At 35.9% G+C, this 26,312-nt stretch overlaps 2 protein-coding genes across 2 annotated transcripts; both read right to left on the bottom strand.

Moving 5' to 3' along the window:
• Nucleotides 1–1,878: 1,878 nt before the first annotated feature.
• On the bottom strand, nucleotides 1,879–22,596 carry LOC130052626 (ankyrin-1-like). The gene is made up of 2 exons (XM_056158144.1): nucleotides 22,499–22,596; nucleotides 1,879–8,123 (listed from the first exon to the last, which is right to left on the bottom strand). Exon 2 carries the CDS (start codon nucleotides 8,050–8,052, stop codon nucleotides 3,412–3,414), a length of 4,641 nt encoding a protein of 1,546 aa, XP_056014119.1. The 5' UTR covers nucleotides 8,053–8,123; nucleotides 22,499–22,596; the 3' UTR covers nucleotides 1,879–3,411.
• Nucleotides 15,819–20,339, bottom strand: LOC125676426 (ankyrin-3-like). Its single transcript, XM_056160939.1, has 3 exons — nucleotides 20,101–20,339; nucleotides 17,886–19,871; nucleotides 15,819–17,685 (listed from the first exon to the last, which is right to left on the bottom strand). Exons 1-3 carry the CDS (start codon nucleotides 20,337–20,339, stop codon nucleotides 15,819–15,821), a joined length of 4,092 nt encoding a protein of 1,363 aa, XP_056016914.1.
• Nucleotides 22,597–26,312: the final 3,716 nt, after the last annotated feature.

The raw sequence follows: 26,312 nt of genomic DNA, 5'->3' as shown, positions 1-26,312 counted from the left end.
GTTTTTGGTGTGTTTCAGAACTGGTATTATTTACGAACATGCCCAAATTCTCGTATACTTTGGGTCTCGCGAGACTTTGAAAGGGGAAAGTAAAATTTAAAACCAAGACGGAAAAAGTAGTCGCGATCTTGCGCTCTCTAATTGGCTGAGATCCAACAATGTAGAAATCATACTACGTTATATTTACCTGCACGTGACCTTCCAGGTGAACAGAAGGAATTATTATTTCCACATAGGACCAAAAATAGACCTTCCAGGTGAACATAAGGAATTATTTTTTCCACATAGGACCAAAAATAGGTCGTTGAAACTTATGATTAAAGCAAAGAACAATCTTGAAGGGTTTTTTAATCATTTAATCATATAATAAAACAATAATTCAGCCCTTCGGGCTCGGTGAATATTGTACTCCTCAGGTGTCTAAATCATCGTATTGACCTCAAAAACAGCAATTATTGTATAATGCTTCATGACTTTTCAAAAACATATCTTTTGACAAAAATGCATGTACATGGGTATAAATCAAAGGAATAAATAAATAACGATATAATTATCTTTAAATCTTGGATAACACTGCATGTGCTGTACTCCCTCTTTCCAGGAGCGGATTACGGGGGTTGCAACTCCCCCTCCCTATAGGATGAATTTGTTCAACAAATCTAGTCATATTATTTGTCATTTTAGGGTCTTTTGGGGCAGAAAAAGTACAAACTTGGATCACAACCTCCCCTTCAAAATTTTATAAATCCGTCACTGCTCTCTCTCTCTCTCTCTCTCTCTCTCTCTCTCTCTCTCTCTCTCCAGTGATATAAACATTATACTTAGAAATTTCATTGACCTCTCACTTGTAACATGTTGAGAGTGAGAGTGAGATTAATAAAAGTCTTCTGACTTGTTTCGCTATCTTTTATAATACATAATATATAGTTTGTAATCATGAATATCAACTTATTTCTGAATAAAACATTGTTTAAACTAGAATAACCAGATATTATCAATTTATTCATGTTTAAAGGATCAATGACCTTCATTTTTGCAGTTACTGGAAGTAGGATGTGTGCTTACCGTTGGGGTCCTAAGATTTGAACAGATAAAATAAAAGTAATAAATAGGGTATTGTAAAGCTAACGGTATCAAAATCTTTATTATGGGCTGAGTTTTAAGGTTGTATCATATCTCTTGTAATAACAAAGTTTAGTTTATTCGATTTTACGAAGAACGTACACATTTTAGAATATCGTTAAATTGAAGAGGTGGGAAGGGGGAGGAGGAGTATAGACCTATATCCAGTATTTGGTGCTTAATTCTGTCCAAGATATGGTATTATTAATACCAAAACTTTCAAGAGTAATCTGTAAAGATAAATAAATAAATAACAGACACTTGGGAAGAAAAGCATACCAAAGCCTATTGGTATATAAAAATAAATTTACATTTACATATTATAGAACTTAACTTGAACGTTAGTGATAACCCGGAACGAGAATTATAGGTATGTATTTAGCGTTCCTAAATCATGCAACACCGGACGACAATATGTACCGTCACACACACTTTGAATAAGATCATTTCGATTTGCTGACCAATCAACAAAGAGGGAAATAGTGTCAAACGTGTCCAAGACTATCAATAAGTTGTTCAACTCGGCTATATGTCAATATTTTCTCGTAATTACGAGATCTTTTCTCGTAATTTCGAGATAATTATCCCGTAATTACGAGATCTCGTAATTACGAGGTAATGGAATGTGAATTTTTTTTTTTTTACATGATACCAATAGGCTTTTGTAAAAGCACGATGAAACCATATGATGATATAAATATAATCGGGTATGTAACGTAACATTGCTTTCAATAAAGGGGGAGGCAAGGTGAAGTGGGTTTTTTAAAAATCTTTTATTTAAAATACTTATTTCATAATGCAAACATACATCATAACAATCATAATGCATACCATACATCAGAAAGATGAGAAAAATTCATTTTTCCATTTCATATGATGCATACATCATAATAATAGTGATGCATTTCAAAATACATATCATGCATAAGAAAATTGTAATGTACATACATCATATTAATCACAGTGACTGCTCCATTGTTTCTGTATAACGGAATTTCCAACTTCAGCAAAAGTTTCCATCACCATCCTTTAATATGGTGATAGATATTCCCTTTATTCTGACAGGCCAGGTCTTCATAGCATGGGAACTTGTCACTTTTGCAATGAGTATTGAAACTTAATTATGAAATCAAAAAAGAAATATTTATAATACATCATATCCGTTTTAATCTACATTGTTCATTCTACGTATAGATAAATGAACACTAAAATACAAATCTAAAATCATTAGTTTTATTGGCTATTATCATTATGCTAGCAAACATTTCTCTGTGCTTATTTTGATTTTGAAATTAAACAAGTGACACTAAATGTGTGGTATCTGCACATTGAAAACATTAAGACCACGTGCTCTGTTCTGAATGTGCGCTGCTCTTAAAATCGAATTCATTATAATGACAACACAATTGTAACACTTTTATGATATGTAAATTGATATCAAATTGAATTCTATTGAACACAAAAATATTAATAAATCAATCATTTCATCAGTATACTTTTTGGTGTACTAGTACATAAGTTAGGAAGGGAAAAGCAAATTTTGTCAATAAATTAATCAATAGATAATCAATAAAAATCAATCAGATTGGTAGTACATGTAGTTCATGTTTATTCTAATGTACATATATCATTTTATTTCTACAACTTTGAAAAACTAAAACCAATAATAAATCAATGAAATCAATCATAATTCTGAAGAAGAAAATCAATATGCCCATTGTTTCATTAGTTGTGCAATCTGTTTTGGTGGGTGCTAGTACATACAGATATGAAGGGAGAAGAAAATGATTTATTTAATAAACTGATCAATAGATATTCAATAAAATCAACCAGATTGGTGGTAGTTCATGATTATTTTAAAGTGCACGTTTACAAAACAACAGAAACATATCATTTATCTGCTATGACTTTGAAAAACTAAAACCAATGAAATCAATCAAAATTTTGAATTAACAAAATGTGTTTGGTTGAGGCCAAAACAATTCAGTATTCAAAAGGAGATAACATCACTAAAATATGTCGCATAGTATTCAAAAAGAGAGAATATCACTAAAATCTGTCGCTCAGTATTCAAAAGGAGAGAATATCACTAAAATCTGTCGCACATTATACAAAAAGAGAGAATATCACTAAAATCTGTCGCTCAGTATTCAAAAGGAGAGAATATCACTAAAATCTGTCGCACGGTATTCAAAAGGAGAGAATAACACTAAAATCTGTCGCACAGTATTCTAGAGGAGAGAATATCACTAAAATCTGTCACACAGTATTCAAAAGGAGAGAATATCACTAAAATCTCTTTTGGCGCAATGTCTTTGTTAGCTTTGCAAAGTTTCTTCTCCTTGGAAGAGCTGTTGCTACCGAACTCTGCTTGGCCACGACAATCTCTCTCTGTGAATCAGAAATACTGTTATTTTTCCCCTCGTGTATTTTTTTCTGAAGAAACTTTTTCAGTTTTGTGTTTCCTAATTTCGTCGCAATATCAAGTGGACTAAGTCCAGTTTTTGAACAAAGATTAATGTCTGCCCCATACTGAAGGAGTGTTTTCACATTCCGAAGATAGCCAGTGTTGGATGCTGCATAGAGAGCAGTTTCTCCATTTCCATTACGTGCATTGATATTGGCGCCATTTTTCAGTAGATATGCAACAACATTATCTTGATCAGGGAATATACAAGCCGACTGCAGTGCAAAATATCCAGAATTATCTCGAGCATTAATATTAGCTCCATGATCAACGAGAGCCTGAATTCGATCCCTTTTCTCGGGTCGTGTTTCCAGTGCCATCAACATTGGAGTAATTCCGTCACAGTTGGAAACATTTGGATTGGCATTGTTGTTCAATAGAACTGTCATGCAATCTAGGGTGTCAGTATAATAAGCGCTTGCATGCAGAGCTGTGTTTCCACGTTCATCTTGTTCGTTGACGTTAGCTCCATGTTCGATGAGAAGCTTTGCTATCCCAGAATTTCGAGACTCAATGGCCTTTACTAGCAAGGTTTCCCCACCAAATTTTTTCGTATCGATGATATTAGCCCCATGGCGTAAAAGTTCTTTGGTAATTTGAAAATAACCATTCCCGACAGCAGCAAAAAGAGGAGAATATGCAGAAGAACCGTCGGGGTTCTTGGGATTAACTTCTGCATTGGCCTCTAGAAGAATATCCACTACTTCCTTAAATCCGATGTCGCATGCTAAATAAAGAGCAGATGTGTCACATGCTACAATGTTCACATTTGCGCCATGATCTAACAAAAACAATGCAGTCATCAGATGTTCCCCTTCTAAAGCTTTCTGTAAAGGCGTGTTCGTGTATTCGTCATAGTCATCAATATCCATTCCATGATCAAGTAGTATTTTCACCACGTCTGTATGACCTCGAAAACATGCGTAGTGTAAAGCATTTTCGTCATCTTCTTCGTTGCAGAGTGTGACATCGGCTCCGAACTTCAGAAGAATTTTCACGATTCCACTCCATCCCTTTCTCGACGCAGTTATCAAAGGAGTGTCTCCAACGTCATCCTGCACGTTAACATTCGCCCCGTTTCCCAAAAGAATTTCAACAATGTCATAATGTCCGAAATAGGAGGCTATTAACAAAGGGTTTTTCGAGCTCGTGCCATTGATATTTTTACCGTGTTTTAACAGTTCTTGAACAATTCCATGATGCCCATATCGAGATGCAATATACATTGAAGTGCTTCCATCTTTTTTACCTAAGTTGACATCTGCTTTGTTGACTAACAGAAGTTTTACAATATCAGTATGTCCATTTTCAGACGCCAAATACAGTGCTGTTATCCCCGCAACATTGGATTGGTTAACATCAGCCCCATGACTCAGAAGTTCGCGAACTATATTTTCATATCCACAAGATGAAGCCCGTATCAAGGGACTGTTTCCGTTTTTCGTGCAGATATTCACATCTGCTTTCTTCCGTAGAAGTAGCATCACTATTTCATAGTGACCATTATCTGCCGCATAGAATAATGCAGTTGCTTGTTGTATAGTGCAATGATTGACATTTGCACCATTTTCTAGTAATATCTGAACGTTCAAACGGTGGCCATTCTGTGACGCAATATCCAAAGCCGTATTTGCATTTTTTGTTTCCATGTTAACATTCACACCACTGTTCAGTAATAATTTAAGAATATCATCATATCCGGAACCAGCAGCAGAATATAAAGGGCTTATCTTGCTTGCATTTTTAGAAATATTTGCATCAGCGCCATTTTTCAAAAGCAATTCAACAATTTCCTTGTGCCCATTACCAACAGCAGTCGACAAAGATGAAGTGTCATCAGATAATGTACGATTATCATATTCTAAAAGCCTTTCAACGATCCTTTTATGGCCATGCTTGCAGGCTACGGAGAACGGCTTGTATATCAATCTCCCTTTTAGTTCTTGGGTGCTATCTTTAGAAAGAAACATCTCTACTACATCAACGTGTCCATTAAGGGATGCTAAATATAATGGCATCGGGCCTCTTGTGGTACTGAGATTTATATCTGCACCACTCTCCAGCAACAATTGAACAATTTCAATATTCCCTACTTCTGAAGCAAAATGTAGCGCATTAAGGTTTTCTTCGTCAGTTTCTTTCACATTCGCACCATTCCTAATCATAAACTGAACTGTATCGACATATCCCCTTTGACAAGAAAAAGCAAGGGCAGAAGGTAATTCACTAGGATGATTGTTTACATTTGCACCTTTCTGTTCAAGAAGAGTAAGGGTCTTTAAACGGTTTTCTTCCACTAACTCTTCGTATTTTCTTGCGGAATGACCCACTGCCTGACTACTAGTCCAGTGGATATTTTGGAGATGGTACTTTTCGACTGCTGATGCCAAGAAAAAAGGCGATTCTTTGTTTTGTGTTGTTATGTTAACATCACACTCCCCATCTAAAAGAAGACCTAAGACGTCAGTGTTCAGGAAGTTGGCAGCAATGTGCACAGGGTAGATATTTTCTTGTTTACTCCAGCATGTATGTTTGTCATCAACATTATCTATGACTAGTCTGGCAAGATCTTCTCGTCCATTGACACAACAGGCGCACATTAAAGGAACATTCTTGAAGCATTCAGATCTGTCTTCATTCTCGGCCTTCTTTCTGATCAATGTGAACATGGTGTGGAAAAGATCGTTCAGGTTTAATATAAGTGACAGAATTATTGGAGATACTTCCTTACTTAGTGCAATGAAATCCAGTCGAGACAAGCCAGTCATTTTTTTTCGTACTTCCGAGCTTGCAATTGTAAGGTCAGCATCTAGTTTTGATGTTAAAGTCACCCGTATCAGATCTTCGTACGGGATTGCTTCGAATCGCATTTGCAGATTGGACAAGACTCTCACATCCCGGATCCAAGGACTCAGAAAAACATCCAAAAATGTGCCATTCTTTATATCTTCCAGAATTCTATCCACAAATGAATTGATATATGCGTCTTGTAATTGAACGTTTGGAAAGATTCCCCCTTTTGCAATCGAGCAAGTTGTCAAAGTACGAAAGAATTTACTTGGACAGTATTTCAAGAATAGTTCTGGAAAATGTGTACAAAATATATGAGTCAACGCCAGCAAAAACGAATCGTTTGTAATTTGAAAAATTTTACCCACTCTCATCACGAAGTAGTGACCCCTGAGATACTTAAAGTTTTCGAAGAGAATTCTTTTAGAAAAGTTTTCTGGAAAGTTTAAAATTTCCGATACGTCCTCTATCATTTCTTCATGCCATTCATCATCATCATAATCATCATCATCATCATCATCGTCATCATCATCATCATCGTCGTCATCATCATCATCATCATCATCATCGTCGTCGTCGTCATCGTCACCATCATCATCATCATCATCATCATCATCATCATCATCTTTCTCCTCCTCCTCATCTTCCTCATCATTGCTGTTGACGCTGACATATTTATTTTCATCATCTTTGTTGTCACCACCATCATAGTTGTTAGTAAACGCCTCTTTATTTTTCTCATTGTTTTTCTTTTCATTTTCTCTGTCATCATTGACTATCCTATTCTCCTCGTACATGCTATTTGTGTCATCACAATCATGTATTTCCTCTTCAAAACTGCTTTTCGTTAATCGATTTCCACTCAAGGTAAGTAGAAACAGACATAAAAACTTTTCTTTTGAACTGTCTTTCAAAGACAAAATTTCCTTTTTTATTTCTTCAAAGGGTTCTCTGTAAAATGCTTGTAAATCCCTTTCAAGAATTTTGCAGGTATTCGCCATATCAGATATTAAGGGGAATGCTTTTTCAGTTTTAAGTAATTCATTGATATCACTTTCAGTAAGTTTTGAACAATCTATATGCTTCTTTAAAATTTTTTCTTTTTCTTCTTTACAGATTTTAATCTCCTCTTCGTCCATATCAATGACAGTGAATTTACTGAAATAGCATTCAAGAATCTTCTCAGTAAGAGTCGACCTGCAAGTCACAATAACTTTTGGAGTTTTGATCTTTTTTTCATTCTGCCCATTTGTCGAAAAATAACGGTTCAGCAAATTCTTCTGTAAGTACCACCGTCTACATGATTTTTCGTCCAATGCAGTTTTTCCTATCGGATCGTTGATAATGAAGAGAACGGATTTTCTTTTCACAGGAGCAGATTTAATGTCTCTGATATTTTTCACCATTACAACCTCCCACTTCCGAGACCTATACTTTAATGCTATGTTTAGAGCAATGGCGGATTTACCACATCCAGTCTCTCCTTGTATGATAACTTTGTTAAAAGTTCGTAATGTTTTCTCTGCCAATTTGAAGGCTCTTGTCGAAATGAACTTTTTCTCTCTTTGTTCCCAAAGTTTCATCCAAGATGGCACGTATTCATCATCACTGTCCTCATCCTCTGTGTCTGAGTCTACAGAGGGAAAGCGGTGGCCACATCCACACCTAGGCATCTCTAAATTTACCTGGAAGTATATTTATTCCCTGGTCAATCCTAGCCACAAAGTGATTCTTGAAGTTTCACCTGAAAATAATAATTAAATAAAAGGTTATCAGTGTGAAAGCGTTTTCCCTCCCACTTAACCACCATCAGTTCTAGTTGATAAACTTTTATCGCACCAGTGCATGTTTTCCATCACAATTATTATTTCCTGTAAACACGGTAGATACTTTACTTGCATTATATGTAATATTTTAGCTATTGAACAGGTTGGGTACATTGCACAAATGAGATATCATAGCCTAGGTGGGATACCATCAAAAATAAAAAAAATACCCCGGCTTAGATTTTGATATATACGCGATGCTTTCAAAGATGTAGCTCCACCTTGGGGAGTTGGGGAGGATCACAACTATTTTGAAATTTAAACCAAAATAAAATAATAATACATGTAGACACCTAGCATCCTTTTTTCAAAGTGGAGGGGGGGGGGGCATTGGAGTAGAAGTTAACTTCTTTAAAATTCTTTATTCTTGACAAGCAAACAACTATTATTTTCATATATCTTCAAAATCTTAAACATCCCTGTAAATTTCTACGTCTCGGATACTAGTAATGTAGACGCCATTACGTCTCGGATACTAATAATGTAGACACCATTACGTCTCGGATACTAGTAATGCAGACGTCATTACGTCTCGGATACTAGTAATGCAGACGCCATTACGTCTCGGATACTAGTAATGCAGACACCATTACGTCTCGGATACTAGTAATGCAGACACCATTACGTCTCGGATACTAGTAATGCAATCGGATCACGCGCTCGTCATTTTCCGTAACCGGCAAGAAGACGCGGACGTAGATCGGCGCAAGAATTGCATCAAATTGATGCATTTCTTCGCCGGAAGCGCGCCTGTGGATGAGTGTTAAAAGGCCAGAACCGAATCCCTGACTAGTATGTTATTTATATTTTCACCAGAGATTCAGTTTTGGTATCATTAACGTCTTATTCACTCTAATACATAACATGTAAGTGGAAATTGATAGTGGTACAATACCTTAGATGTGTATAATATCTTAGATGCTTTTGAAAGTTCACGTTTCATAGTGTAACGTACGACTGTGGCGTCAAAGTTACGTTTACGTATACGTAGCAACCAACTCTGATGGCGTCGATCCACATACGAGGTTCATTTGTAGTCTCGTTCAACCAGACACTCGGCTGTCTCCGTAAATCTCCGATGAGCAGAGAGTCTGGTAAAGACACGCGATAATAACTGTTACCGCTAGGGAGCGCTAATTTAGTTTCCGTTGGATTCTCTCTGACATAAACAGTCAATTCCGAAATTTGACGCTATTTAGTTGATCCTTCATTAGTGATACAAATGGGAAAATCATAACTATAAGTCCAATAAAAAGAAATTACGCTCTTTGTCAGCTGGAAATTGTACTTTCACTTTTGCCTCCTAAAGTAATTTTGATAAAACGGTTTTACCATTTCCCGTCGGTAGAACAGCATAAATCCTTTCCTTTTGCAAAAGTTTTTATAACCACTCTAGTTGTAAATCCTTAAGCTTAAACGGCAAATTCAATATATTACAAATTTCTTCGGTAGTCGTTATTTTGAAGGTGTGTTGAATCAACCAATCAAATTAAATACCGAAATTTTGGTAAGCCTCGATCTGACGTTACAAACGTTATCGCGTATCTTTACCAGACTCTCTGCTCTTCGGATATTTACGGAAAAAGCAGAGCGTCTGGTTGCACGAGACTAAGTTCATTTGCGGTTACGGAAATAGCCGAGTAGTTACGATTGACTAGTATTGTAGACGTTATTACGTCTCGGATACTAGTAATGTAGACGTCATTACGTCTTGGATACTAGTAATGTAGACGTCATTACGTCTCGGATATTAGTAATGTAGACATCATTTTCAAAATTGTGTCTTTTCATGTTTTCATGAGGTTTTCAGCTTTATTTCGTTTCAATATCTCTCCTCGTCAATGTGTTGCCTATGCCATTTCCTCCCCAAGTCCATGTGAACCTTAGCTTTGTATGTTTGATACAGACACGTAGTTCAGACAGGTCGGCACACCCACTTACAGTACATCCCGATCATTCAATTTATTATATACCCATCAATGTATTGTTCTCTGATACTGTGGATTTCACAGCGTGTGATCCGGTTTTCCGATTCCGTATCAGTATCCTCTGAAACTGATGCCGTCACAATGACGTCACAATGCAACAACGCAACGTTATTTGTGGAAAATGTTGAACTCGTCACAAACGAACCTGCGTATACAAAACATAATTTCATGGTATGTCTGTGTTTTTTATAATTTGGATTACATTAATTATCTTATAAATGTGGATTTAAAATGCACAAGGGGGTATATAATAAATTTATCATTACTACTAGCGTCTCGTGTGATCTGATGATCCGCGCCTGTCAACTCGACGTGATCCGACTCTTCGGATCAAGTTACTGTAGTAATAATATATAATACTATAGTTACTATGATTATTTACGTTATTGTATATATATCAGTGTACAATGCCATTTCGCGATTTCTATAAGTCCCCGCAGCTGACGAGGTCCGAGTTGCAAATATAGATGAAGATGCAAAGGTTGTCACGTGTGAAAAATCTTTACTCCCACCCTGACCCACGTGTATGCAAGATAGCGACGTATGTAGGATGCAGATAATAAATACACTGATCTTTTTCCCAACCCTCAAAACACTCCACAATGAGCCCTGATACCACTGTCTAGTGCACAGTGCATGATGAACGATGTATCTATATTACTGATACTGTGTGAGGTGCCAGGGGTCAGTGTTTTGGTTCTGAAACATGTGGGTAGGCATTCTCTCACCAGAGGGCGTGTTGTACGAGTTTCACTCACACCGTATAATGCGAGTAGCACACGGAACTCTGGATAGAGAATGGTGGGTAGGAGGTATACATGAAAGTCAGATTATGACAGAATAATGAAAAATCATAGTTCCCTTTTATGTCAATAGTTGTAATTCATATTGGTATAGTTAATAAATCATGATCCTAAATTACATGTAATTTATACATACTGGCGCTGGTGCACTAAACATGTTCTGAGCAGGTACCTCTTTCTCGCTTTGATTTTCTCTCATTTGAGCTAATCCGCACCACCCACATACCATCACGGTACTGAGCGAGGGGATTTAGACACGGTCTAGGTTTCGTATTTACACCCATATATATATATATAGGAATCATGGTGACACCTACATGTTGCATATCAACATTTTCATTAAGCACTCAGCTACATTTGACATGTATCCTAAGATTATTCTATACATTTTTACACATTTGTAATATTACTTTAAATATGGTGCATTTCCTTCGTATAAGGAAGTTGATCGGGCCTATAGTTTTAGTGCGAAACTGTCCCCTTCTACCTGAGAGCACCTACTGGCTGTGAAGGAAAAAACCAACAACAACAACAACAAAAAAACCAAAAAAACAAAACAAAACAAAACCAAACAAACAAACAACCCCCCCCCACAAAAAAAACCCTCACAAACAAAAAAACCCACTCCTTAGAATATTTTACAAAATAAAAAAAGACATGCACAAAATTAAAAATACTATAAACCTATCCCGGGTCATAATAAACGTTATCAATAGTGCAGTGTGTGCAACGTTATCTGGAGATCTCAGAAAAAAAATGCTGATGATGTTTACTTGTGAAGAAGTCTGCCTAGGAGAAATGATATCATATTGAAAGGAACTTTTACAGAAAAAGGTTAAGATGTTATTAGCAGTGCTATGTGTCGTAATACGTGCGCTGTACAAAGATCGTTATATACTAGTGGTATTAACCCAGCTTAAACTTAATCTATCGGACTTTATATATAGTGTGAATTGAGAGTTTGTTTTCAATGATTGGTAAGTGATTATGTACGTTACAGATTAGTTACCACGTTACAGTGGAGACGAAAGAGTGTCCGGTAACTACTTAGTTATGCTTAACATTCATTATGCTATTGTTATGGCATTACGAATGATAGAAACGGTTAAGAATGGGTACCGTATATATTTTATAGATAATATGCATTAACAAGCGATGCTTAATGCTTAGAGGAAGCAACACGAATTAAAAAAAACCCAGAGTACATTATTCTTTGTTGAACACTGCTTTATATACATGTATATTGCGCTACAACTCTATTTTAAAATTCGTCCAGAGATACTTAAAAAAGACAGAATATTACGTATAGGAAAAACCTCGCAAAATACACAATGAACCTCTCTCTCTCTCTCTCTCTCTCTCTCTCTCTCTCTCTCTCTCTCTCTATATATATATATATAAATGATTATATAATTAGCTCCCGATAAAGATCAATATCGCATCGATTTGTTCATTTCCTTTGGGAATGAAATGATTGCATTAATCAAAAAAGAAGACCTCGGATCCATAACTTACAATCTGAGAAAATGTCAGTCATTAAAACACACATGTATTTATACTTCTGAATTAACACATTTTGCCAATGTACTCCGAAACGCTTACTCCACAGTTACATAATATTGTTTCATATGTGAGATGAAGTCTGTAAACTATAATAAAATTTTAATTGGTTAGTAAATTGGTTCGTAAAATTTATTAAAAACCTACTTTTGCAAACTACCCCGAAATAGCAAAAATGAGAGTAAAGTGGCGGATCCAAGCGAGTTTTCTTTTCTCTTCGTTGTTTATCGATGCTTGATTTTGATCTTTTAGAAGATAGAAGTTTTGATAATTGTTGAAGATACCTGTTCGTTGCTTTAATCCGTGATTTCAGTTTTGAATCAGCCTTATGGAAATTTCCAGAACGAAGCGAGGCAACATCATACAACCAATCACACATTCTCTGCCCTTTCCGTCAAACTGAGAAGTTGCGATTAGTTTTCAACATGATCAACAAAAATTGTGTAGATGTTGTGTTATACTTATGATAGTTCTGACTAGGCCCATATTTATCCACAGGCACTTGAAGTGTGGATAGCTTGTATATATCTTATGTACATACCCTCATTCTAGAATGAAATTGTTTTTATACAGAACCAATAATTATCAAAAAATATGTTATTTCCCCATCGGTCACCCTCACAAGTCGTTCTGAATAGTTAATTTCTACTTTCTGTAAGCTTTTAAGATGACCACTTGTGAGATACTTAATATATGTAAATATCTCACATGTTGCGGATCCATAGGAGAGTTCCGGTTTTAGCTTTAAAAAGGGGGAGTTTTCTTTTTTAAATTACGCATTTTGAGGGTTGAAACCCCCCCCCCCCGTTTGAAAACCAAAATTAAGGTAGAAACGCCCTTTCAAAAATTCTTGTATCCGCCCCTGCATTCATATAGTGCATTATGTTTTCGATTTCGATTATCGCGTTTGACGAGAAGAAACGATGTGTATTCATAATCTTGCTCTTAAATTGTAGCATTGGATAAAAACTACCATCATAAATACATTCGCAATACTGAGTCTAAATTTTGAAATTTGAACGACCGTTGGTCATTTAATGGCATGACGGATTACAATTGCATTCGCAAAATCATTATCTAATTTTCAATACGGAAAGAGATCATTTATATTACACAAGGAACGTTTAATTTGTAGCCCCAAGTGACTTCCATATGATATCAATCAATATAACATAATTAGGCCTAATGCACGCAATTATTCAAAATTTGTTCTTCAATTCATTTGAAATAAAGATAGCGTTCATTCAATTCACGTGCATTAAAAAACTCCTTCCTCTATGCAATATTGTTAGGTTGTGATTTTCATCTAGTTGTTATAATGAATACATCGTGAAGAATTGAGTCAAAACTCAAGTGGATATCTAGATTTAATCAAAGTACAGACTGTACTCCAAGGAGAGGAAAGTTTTCGAAGAAAAAATAATTACTGTATATATTGCAGTCATTTCACCGTTTTCCTTCCAGTATTGAATTATTTTCACTAAATGCGCAGAAAACATTGTTTGGATGAGTGGACCGCGTAAACGGTTACATGTATTAGGAATTGTCGTTAACACGAGGCCAGGCAGAATTAAATATGTACAAAGTGATCACGATCATCCAGGGATCTGGAACATATATATTTCATCATTTGCAACTGCCTGAAAAAGTCCATGGCTATATTAAGGAGAAAATGATGTTAAGGAAAATATTTCAGATGAACATCGAGGTTAAAGTGATAAAAACATTTAATAGTGCTCTAATCTATTTTACATGGATGTTGATAGTTCTACAACACACTAGTGTATTGTCTCACTTTAACTTATACTTGTTTTTGAAAATAGATTTATTTCATTTATTTGATATCTGTTATCTTTTTCCCATCACTTTCACCATTTGACCACAGTTATAACGGCTATTACATATCCGCATGTACTGGCAAATTCCGAAACGTACACAAGGATACGAAAAATAGAAGAAGAGTACAGTTTTAGTTCAAGTTGTATGGTCCGAATTTCGACAAATTTTGTCCACTTTGTAAAAACACTGTTAAATTTGCGCACATATGTATTTATGATAATATTCCATATGTCATAGATTATTCCACATCTTAAAACCAGAATTATTTAGGTTTTAATCACTGCTCACAAACAACTGTCAAAGGGCCATTTGTAATTGCAAATTCAGAAGATGAGTCCAGTTACAGTCACGTGTCCATTTCAGAGGATCATCGGTGATTCTACCTGTGTAAACCTGTGTATTTTGTTACTACAGTACCATGTCGTAAGTCACTCTTTCAAACCTAGATTTGAATAGTTTCGTCTGAGTTATATACTTTATATTGGGACTCCCCTCATGTGCATGAGGCTATTTATAGGTGCCTAACATCTTGTCGAGTGGCAAATGAATGAATGGGTTTCCACTGTATTTGCTTTTTGAATAATCTTCTCACTTTTTTCTTTTTCATGCAAATGTTTTCAAGCATGTAGTTATGGGAAAGTGGATAAAAAACTAATTTAGCTACATTAAAGTAATTTGTATACTTTAAATAATAATACGGTCCATATCGCTTCACGATAGAATATTGTTTGAAATGTCTAGGGCTTCAATTACGTTTCTGATTCAAATGCATTTTTTCCAACCAAAGTTGTAACTCTAACCAAATATGATTAAAGAAAAAGTGAAGATAACGAACAGTGACAAATCTCTTAATTCTTATAAAGAATACAAAATTAAGAAATTATAAACAATTCAAATTAGAGAGTTGGGTAAACACGGGCCCCTGGACACAACAGATGTGGGATCAAGTGCCTAGAAGGAGTAAGTATCCTCTGTCGACCGGTCACACCCAAACGGGATAATCCGTAATTAATGATTAAAGTTAATTTAATCAGTGTACCAAGAACGGTCTCACAATCGGTATGAAACACGTCAGACAGCATTTGACCCGAAGATAGGCTGTATTGACGAACTAGATCTGTATAAAGACCATAGAAATTGCGACATAATTATCCCCTGTTGAGAGAAAAATTTTCAAAAACGGTATCATTCATATGTAGTATAATATTGTGAGAAAGAATCTATACAAAATATAAATTTATAAAACAATTCATAAACACTATATGTTATGAATTAAAAAATTATTCACTTATGAACCAGTCTAATGTATTCTGGCGTCTCTTTTAAACCAATCAATGATTGTGCAGGTTTTTCAAGATGGACATAGAATACCATTAAATCAATTCAATGTTCGATATAAAAAATTGAAGACGACAGAAGTGCACTAAAAATTTCTTTGCTGCCATGTCTTCTGAAGTTTCATAGAGTTGTTTCTCCTTCCAAGAACTGGCGCTAAAGCATTCTGTCTAACCAAAACAACCTCTCTTTGTGAAACAGAAACACTGTTGTTTTCCAATTTGGAAGATATTTTCTTTTCCCTTTTATTCTTCTCTTCGTTCATATTTTGTTTGAGAAATTTTTCGATATCTGTATATCCGTTTTGCATGGAAATATCAAGTGGACTGAGACCAACGCTCGTGTGAAGGTTAATGTCTGCTCCGTATCGAACAAGTGTTTTCACATTCTCAAGAAAGCCATAAAAGGATGTCACATAAAGTGCAGTTTCTCCATTTTCATCCTGAGCATTTATGTCAGCGCCATTATTTAGTAGATATGGAATAACATCATGTTCATCGGGCCATTTACAAGCAGAGTGTAGTGGTAAACACCCAAAGTTATCACGGGCATTAATGTCAGCTCCGTGAGTAAGGAGAGCCTGCACTCGTTCCTTCGTCTCAGGATTTTTGTGCAGTGCCATCATTAATGGAGTTGTTCCAATATAGTTCCTGACATTCGTATTGGCATTGTTGTTCAATAATATTGTCATGAAATCTAGAGTGTCTGTATAATAAACGCTTGCATGCAGAGCTGTGGTTCCATATTCATCTTGTTCGTTGACATTAGCGCCATATTCAATGAGTAACTTCACTATCCCAAGATTTTGGTTCTCAACAGCCATCGCTAACAAACTTTGGCCGCCATGTCTGTTCGTTTTTATGATATTGGCCCCATGACGTAAAAGTTCTTTTGTAATGTAAAAAGATCCATTTCTGATGGCAGCCAAAAGAGGAGAATCTGCAGGGGAATTATCAGGGTTCTTTGGATTGACGTCTGCATTTAGTTCCAAAAGAATATTCATCAGTTCCTTGAATCCGGCATCACATGCCAAATAAAGAGCACTTGTACCATAGGTGACAATGTTCGCATTTGCGACATGATCTAACAGAAACAAAGCAGTAGTCATACGCTCCCCAAATAAAGCTTGCTGCAATGGTGTGTATTCGTCATGACCATCGATATCCATACCATGATCGAGTAATATCTTAACAATGTCTGTATGACCCATAAAACAAGCGCAGTGTAAAGCATTTTCATCATCTTCATTATAAAGATTGACATCAGCTTCAAACTTCAGAAGAATTTTCACGATTTCACACCATCCCTTTCTGGACGCGGTTATCAAAGGAGTATCTCCGTCGTCATTTTGTACGTTAACATTTGCCCTGTTTTGCAAAAGAATGTCAACAGTTTTGTAATGTCCAAAATACGACGCTGCTAGTAGGGGGTTTTTCGAGGACGTACCACAAATTTTGGTATCCTTTTGCAAAAGTTCTTGAACAATTATATGATGTCCAAATCGAGATGCAATATACAGTGGGGTAAGTCCAACGTCATTGCACAGACTAGCATCTGCTTTGTTTGCCAACAACACTTTTGCAATATCAATGTGGCCATTTTCGGAGGCCAAATAAAGTGCTGTACTTCCCTCGACATCAGCTTCATTTACATTAGCTCCATGACTCAGAAGTTCGCGAACTATATTTTCATATCCACAAGATGAAGCTTGCATCAATGGATTTCTTCCTTTGTTTGTGCAGGAATTCAGTTCTGCTTTCTTTTGCAATAGAAACATCACTATATCATAATGACCATTCTCAGTTGCATGGAACAATGGAGATTTCCTTTCTAAAGTGTAGTGATTGACATTTGCTCCATTTTCAAGTAATGTCTGAACGATAGAATGGTGACCATTTTGTGATGCAATATCCAATGGAATATTCGCATTCATCGTTTCCATGTCGACACTCTCACTGGGTTTTAGTAATAATTCCAAAATACCATCATATCCAGAACCGGAAGCAGAATATAAAGGGCTTATTTTACTATTGTTTTGAACAATATTTGCATCAGCGCCATTTTTTTTAGAAGCAATTCAACAATTTCCTTGTGTCCATTATCAACAGCCGCCAATAAAGCTGAAGTGTTATCAGGCAATTTGCAATGCACGAACGGATCATATTCTAAAAACATTTCGACAATCCTTTCATGACCATGCTTGCAGGCTACGAAGAATGGATTACATTCTGATTTATCCTTCAATACTTGGGTGGTTCCTTTAGAAAGAAACATATCCACTACATCAGCATGTCCATTGAATGATGCTAGATATAACGGCGTCAAACCCTTTGAGGTACAGATATTGATATCTGCACCACTGCACAACAACAGCTGAACAATTTCAATATTTCCTACTTCTGAAGCAAAATGTAGTGCGCCAAAGTTTTCATCATTAGTTTCTTTCACACTCGCACCACTCTTAATCATAAACTGGATTGTATCTATATCTCCTTTTTGACAGGCATATGCAAGGGCAGACGATGATTTATCTGGATGAATATTTACATCTGCACCTCTCTGCCAAAGAAGAGTAAGGATCTTTAAACGGTTCTCCTCGACCAATTCATCGTAAGTTTTAGAGGAGTTGCTCAATTCTTGCTTGAGAGTCCAGGGGATATTTTGGAGGGCGTATTTTCCGGCTGCTGCTGCCAAGAAAAAAGGTGATTCCATGGTTCGTGTAGTCATGTTCACATCATGCTCTCCAACTAAAGCAAGGTCTAAAATGTCAGTGTTGAGGAAGTTGGCAGCAATGTGCATGGGGTAGATATTTTCTCGTTTACTCCAGCATCTTTTTCTGTCATTTGCAATATCTAAAACTAGCCTAGCAAGATCTTCTCGTCCGTTGACACAACATGCACTCATTAGAGGGGCATTATTCAAGTATTTAGATCCATTTGCATTATTTCTTATCAAAGTGAACATGGCGTGATAAAGGTCATCCAGGTTTAATACAAGTGACAGAATTATTGGAGATACTTCCTTACTTAGTCCAATCAAATCCAGTCGAGAAAAGCCAGTCATTTGTTTTCGTACCTTGGGCTTTGCAATCTTCAGATGAGCATTTAATTTGGAGTTGAGAGTCAACTCAATCATCTTTTCATATGGCATTGATTCGAATCGCAAAAGCAGATTGGTCAAGACGCTTTTATCCCGGATCCAAGGACTCAGAAAAACATCCAAAAATGTGCCAGTCTTTATATCTTCCTGAATTATATCCACAAATAAATTGATATAATTATCTTGTAATTGGACTTTTGGAATGATATCCGACTGTGCAGTTGATGTTGTCAAAGTACGAAAAAAATTACTTGGGCAGTATTTTAAGAATTGCGCTGGAAAGCTTGTACAAAATATATGAGTCAATGCTCGCAGAAAAGAACCATTTGTGATTTGAAAAATATCTTTAATTCGTTTCACGAAGTAATGACCTCTAAACTGATTTAAACTTTCGAAGAGAGTTCTTTTGGATGTGCTTTCAGGAAGCTTGAAAGCTTTCAATAAGTCATTTATCATCTGTTTATCGAGTTCATAGTTATCATTATTGTTCTTGCCATCCTCGTTATCATTTTTGTTGTCATTTTTATAATTGTCTATTCTTTCCCCGTTGCAGTCGTTGGACTTCTCAATGTCTTTCTCATTGTTTCCCTTTTCACTTTTTCGGTCATTATTGACTACCCCATTCTCTCTGTCATCGTGAATACTCTCAATATGCTTGTAGTCATCTTCTTTCTCTTCAAAGTTTTCCTTTGTTAATCGATTTCCGCACACGTTTAGTATAAACAAACACATACACTGTTCTTTAGAAATGTCTTTTAAAGATAGAATTTCTTTTTTGATTTCTACAAAAGGTTCTCTGTAAAACGCAAGTATATTTCCTTCAAATGTTTTACTGGCAGAAAGCAGTTCAGATATTAAAGGAAATGATTTCTCAGTTTTCAGTAGTTCATCGACATCGGCATCGGTACATTGTGAACAATCTGTATGCTTCTTTAATATCTTTTCTTTTTCCTCTTTAGCCAATTCAAAGCCCCTTTCATCCATATTGATCAGAGAAAATTGCTTGAAATAGTAACTGACGTCTTCATCAGCAAGACTCGACCTACAAGTCACAATAACTTTTGGAGTTTTGACCTTTTTTTCATTCTGCCTTTTTGTCGAAAAATAACGGTTCAGCAAATTCTTCTGCAAGTACCACTGTCTACAAGATTTTTCGTCCAATACAGTTTTTCCTATCGGATCGTTGATAATGAAAAAAACAGAGTTTTCTTTCACAGGAGCAGTCTCTGATATTCTTCACCATCACAACTTTCCACTTCCGAGACCTATACTTTAATGCTATGTTTAGAGCAATGGCAGATTTACCACATCCAGTCTCTCCCAGTATGATAACCCTGTTACAATTTCGTAATTTATCCTCTACAAGTTTGGAGGCCCTCGTTGAAACGAATTTTCTATCTTCTTGTTCCCAAAATTTTATCCAAGATGGCATATTTTCGTCGTCACTGTTCTCATCCTCTGCCCCCGAGTCTGCGGAAGGTAAGCGATGTCCACATCCACACCTGGGCATTTTTACACACATTTTGAAGTCCGATGTCTAAACTATTCCGCTAAAGTTTTTTGTTCGGAAATAGAAGGGACATCAGGGATGTGCATGTGACACTTATATGATAAAGTCTTACATGTATGATGTGTTTGTATTTATATAAGATTTTAACAAAGTATGTTATCTGAGGTGATCATTGTAAAGCGGTGACGAGATGTGCTATTACTTGTCTACAATTCGAGTAGATGAATAGAATAGCATTACAATCTAAAGCATTCTCAATTATGTTTTTCTCTAATGAATATCCTTCTACAACTATGTCATGCGTATTGTACCAGTACATGAATAGCTATATGTATATAGTATATCTAAGTTTTGTTAAGAAACACACACTTATTCTAGTGTTTCTTTTCAATTTGATTTAAATACGATCCAAATTATTTCGCTTAATGCTAAGAGTATTTTGGTCTATATACGTTGATGATACTGGACGTGTATTGCTGTGCTGTGTAATTCATAGATACACCTTTCACCTTGTACTAGAAAATTAATTTTTAGGTATTTCTTGAAGGTTTATAATTGAAAACAATTACAGAGTTGAGGCATTAAGTGCATTTGTTCATGACTAATATTGTAATACATTCTGTTTACAAATTTGTGATAAGGAAATTAAAACGCGAATCAGAGCGATAATGATTAACGATTTTCAACATATAAAGAAACATACACCTTTGCACGATTTTCAATAATCTAGATGTATTACTCTCATTATTTCACAATCAGTTGTAATTTGACAAACAAACTGAAACATGGACTGAGGGAAGTAAGGAAACTACAATGTATATTTGATCCACCAGCTGGTTTGTATGATTGAAGTCACCGAGATCCTGTAATATTCATACACTAGCATAACCAATTCTATTCACAGACACAAACAAGTTATTTCAAAAAGGAAAGAAAAAAATCTTCCTTGAATGTATTATGACTTGCTACTCATTTTACGAAAAGTATTCATATACTAATGCATGTATCATCAATGGATGAGAGTGATGTACATTTATTCATATGTCGAATCGATGTTAGTATGCCCCAGTGAACTCGGAATAAAACACGACAGAATTTTCCCCATCTGTTTCATAAATGTTTTACACAATACAAACTAACAAGTCAGCTTCATACAGCTACTGTAAATTTCACCATTTCCATCATATGAAGTTTATTTTTTCAATTGATTCAATACGTGAGAACATGCTTTATGTTTGATGAATTTGTAAAACGAGACAGGCTACTGATAAATAAGTTGATGTTATAGGGTACGAGACAGGCTACTGATAAATAAGTTGATGTTACAGGGTACGAGACAGGCTACTGATAAATAAGTTGATGTTATAGGGTTTTCAACTGTTTATAGTTATTATAATGGTGTTATTTGCAACTATAAACTGTGATTAGGTTGAATGGTATCTGGTGTGTTTCATACATTTACCAATTGTCAGGCCCTTCTTTACAAACTGATTTTGGCTACGGATTACTCCGTTATCTGGCCAAGATAAAGGGCGCAAGATGAGTGTAACTGGTCAACAGGGGATGCATGCTCCTCCTGAGCATCGAGGTAAGAGATTTGTTACTGTTCGCTTTTCTTATTTAAATATGTACATGCTTTAAACTCCTTTCGAAGAGAATATATTGCAGTATTTTCTTCACATACGTAAAAATGGTTCAGCAGTTCGGACGTGAACAAAGTAAACCTACTGGGGATTATTGATACTATGATAATTAATCTTTAAAAAAAAACTTGGCAACCTAGGTGATCGTGAAAACATTTTCAAAGAAAATCATTTTCCTTAAAATAATCCGATGGAAAACTTTTTAAAACACCTTCTATGACCCCATACAGACCCATTATGTCATGGTGGCAACAAAATCAAACAAACACTACATGAAGATGCTTGCACAATTTTAAAGGATGTTCCTAAATATTAATTCGCACAACTTTAAACTCCTATTTGACTTCCATATTAATTTGATATATTCTTACCTTTGTGGATCTTGGAAAGAAAATTTTGAAATACTTTTTCTAAATACCACAACGTAAATGAATGTCAAATACTAAGAATATACATCTGGTGCATAACTCGGTTCTGTATAAAATTTAACATTTAGATAACAAAATGGAAACTTACTTGTGTTGAATTTAATCTCTCTATTATTAACGTATATCATTCTTGGCCTGCATTCGATTTATCCAGAGTGGTACCTGTAAACAAACCAAGTTTTTATTAAATCCCATTGCATGTTTTTGGTGTGTTTTGGATACGATCATTGCCCGTCATTAAGCCCCATTCAGTTTTGCACTTTAACGATACTTGTATACATTGAATATTATTTTAACAAGATACAATGATCGTAAAATTTTATTACAGTTACCTTGAAAGCGAATGTTATATGCATGGATATTCGTATCTTTCAAAGGAAAGCTACAGATTATCAAAGAATTTCTGTAAAGTATTTGCATACAATTTCCAAAATTATGTTCTCTATTGTTTTCATAAATAAAAGAATTTCTATTCAGTTCCTATTTACAGTCACAATAAATCCCAACAGTTCAACATATTTACCTCTACAGTTACAGAGGGCACAAATCTTAGGAAGTGAACGTGTTTGTTACAGCCTTTATTCTTTTAAAAATAAATAAAATTATACTTTTGACTGTCATTGTCAATAGATATGTTGAATGATAACAAAGCTACATGTACATGTGTCTGGGTGTAGACTTGTAGTAAGCATATAATTTTTGACTATCTGATCGATCAACGGCATTCATCCAACATTAAACTGCATACAATTCAATACCAGCTCATGTTTATTTATGCTTTGGATACAGCCAACATTTTGAGGGGAATGTATCGCACCTTTAGTTGAAATATATAATACTTGAAATTTAAAAACTGCACTTGACTGACTGACTCTTTTATCAACAATAAGATTTTCAATGTACAACGAAAGGAAATTTAAACAATTTCAATTGTTTTGTTTATTGCTAAGGTGGTTCATAACACCAAGCCTTAAACTGTTTATGACACGACGTCACAAGATGTTAATTCAAATGTTTTTGCGTGCAATTATATGTATTGATCGATTTGTTTGTCAATCATCTCAGCCCAGTGGATAAAGTATAGGGATACTGGCCCGCAGATCTCGTGTTCAAATCCACCAGAGCCTATTGTTCATTTTTATTGGAATACATTTTTGAAAATCATGATTTACACATATTAATCCGAAATTGTATATTCTTGCCTTTTTGACATATTTACATATTACATACCAACATATCTTTCAATATTGATATCAGAAACTCGTTCAAAGTGTATTGAGCCACCATAAATATAATGATGAAAATGAAATAAATCAAATTAATATGGTTGGTAAATGTTTTTGTATTTTTCACACTTTTTGGAGGACGAATTATTCACCCTATATATATATATATATATATATATATATATATTTAAAAAATATGAAAAGAAAATACAGAAATCCTCCGTAAAGCTTTAGCGCTTTCATTACATCTTCAGAAGCTTTACAAAAATGTATACATAGCAGTATCATAGTAACAGTGATTATGACGTCAAAGTAAGCGGAACGTTAAATGTCTATATTGTGACGTCATGGATAATGTAAAACAATGATCTGGAAAAAGTACGGGAAAATCATAGGCAATTATAAAAGACTATTAAAAGTTTTGGCTTTAGAATACCAATGAAATGTTATTCTTTTTCCCATCTCTGAATAGCACTGGCACATCTGAGTTTATAAAATGGGAAAATGTTAAATCGTTTTTTACCACACGTTTCCAGGTGTGCACTTAACTGGATTTGTCTGTATTCAGGTGTACTGATGTGCTGCTTATGTGCACGTACACGGGCACGGAGAGTGTTGCCAGTTTCACCAATGTAATATTCCTTGCATCCAGGACATGTGATGGCGTATATGACATCCTTTGTATCGCATGACATGTTAGCATTAACTTTAAATTCTCGTCCGTTAAAATTATAACTGGTCCCTTTTGTAATGTAGTCACATGTACCGCATCGAGGGTGAGTACTCTTTGACATTGTATAAGTACGGTCATCTAATTGGGAGGAACAAAGTATTCTCTTAAGACTTTTGGGCTGGCGTTTACTGCTAATAAAACGACAGTTCTTGTATATGCCTTTTGTTTGTTCATCTTCCCCAAGTAGCTTGTTTAATTCATAAACAATTGAATTGATGTTTTGATTTCTCGGATTATAAGTGTGTACAAATGGTATTATTTCTCCGTCATTAGCACATCGTGTGTTTGAAAGTAGCTGTATCCTATCGCACTCCTTAGCCTTCATTATTCCATCGTCTACAAGTTGTTCTGGGTATTTTTGGCTTAATAAATACAATTTTAATTCCTCCAAGCGGATATCCCTCGTATCGATATTGCTGACAATGGTACAAATCCTTCTTGCGAGATTATATGGTTAAGCTGTTTTAGTATGGTGGGGATGGCACGATCCGAAATACAGGTATTGGTGGGTATCTGTGGGCTTATAATCGAGATTATTTGAGTTTATATCAAATAGTCCATATTAATTTTGATACACCCTGTAGGTCGGGTCTACGTGACTTTAGCGGCTAGATGGTACAAGTTAATTTGTATGCACTACGTCACACTCGGTACTCCCTGTGATCGAACCCATTCATTACACTTTTTCCAACCGAAGCAGCAACGTGATTCTTGTATTTGAGGCGGAAACCAAGCACGTGGCCGAAGTTTTTTCTCCCCTTTTTTGGATTTATTCCCTACACATAGCTTTTTGACAATTTTTTCCTGCATTAGGAATGCCACCTAAAAACGAGCAGCGACCCAGAAATCCCCGGCCAGGGGGGTCGGGATGAAACGTAATCGTCGGACAACAGCTCAACTCCGGGAACGAAGTCCAAATCACACGACCACACCTTGGACGGATCGACTAGCCCCTGCAGAAGGGCAGGCACAACCCCCTGAGGAGGTCCCTCGATTCCCAATCGATAATACACCGGATAACCCGGGTGAGTCTTGCAATTTTTTGTTGAACCAAGCGTCATATTTACCCTTGGCTTTACCTTGTCAATTTACATCTACATACGATGATATCGGCAGTCATGTCCCGCTTAAACTCAAGCAAAAAATATGGGAGGGGGGATTTATTGATCTGTCTGTCCTACTCAAATCTGCTACGGAATTGGAGCAATTTGAGTCCCACGGGGATTTACAACTTGTCAATGGCAAGCTATACGTAGTCAAGCGCCAACTTAACTCCTTTTTGAACATAGAAAAGTGGACATCAACCTTCATGATTTACATGAGCATTGTACTTCAACATAGTCAAACGGCCCAAGAAATGCTTAAGTACATGCGAGATATAAGGCTTGCAGCTAATCGTTCACAAAATTGGCAAAAGTATGACGACCAATTCCGACTCCGTAAGGCCTCCAATCCTGCTATGTCTTGGGGCAAAATTCACAGCGAATTCTGGTTGATGTACATAAACAACCAATCAAATTTCTCTCATCCCTAGAAGGTGTCAAGCGGGTTATAGGTGTCTCAATATATCAAGACTTCCTATATCTTACCAATTATTTGTTAAAATCTTTCGTGTTTTAACATCAGTATGTCGCTCGCCTTTTTTTTTTTAATCATGTCTTATTTTTTCAGCAGCCTTTTCATTGGCATTTTTACGGTTTGCGCAGTCAGTGAGTTTTGTCATCGTCGAATCCACAAGATTCTCAAAACCAGCGAGGTCAAGCGTTGGTATTTTCACATAGGTCCAAGACCATCCAAACCGGCAAACCCCTAGGTTGTCAAATTATCTGCCCAACACTACTAATTAAGGCATATTTATAGCCCCCCTCCCATTACTTATATATTGCTCTTTTCATGCGGATGGCACTCCCACGACACGTTTTCAGTACCTAGAAGATATTGGC

This window comes from Ostrea edulis, chromosome 3 (genome assembly GCF_947568905.1).
Source record: "Ostrea edulis chromosome 3, xbOstEdul1.1, whole genome shotgun sequence".
NCBI lineage: Eukaryota > Metazoa > Mollusca > Bivalvia > Ostreida > Ostreidae > Ostrea > Ostrea edulis.
The sequence above is the reverse complement of the archived record's forward strand: the minus strand, read 5'-3'. Positions and strand labels throughout refer to the sequence as shown.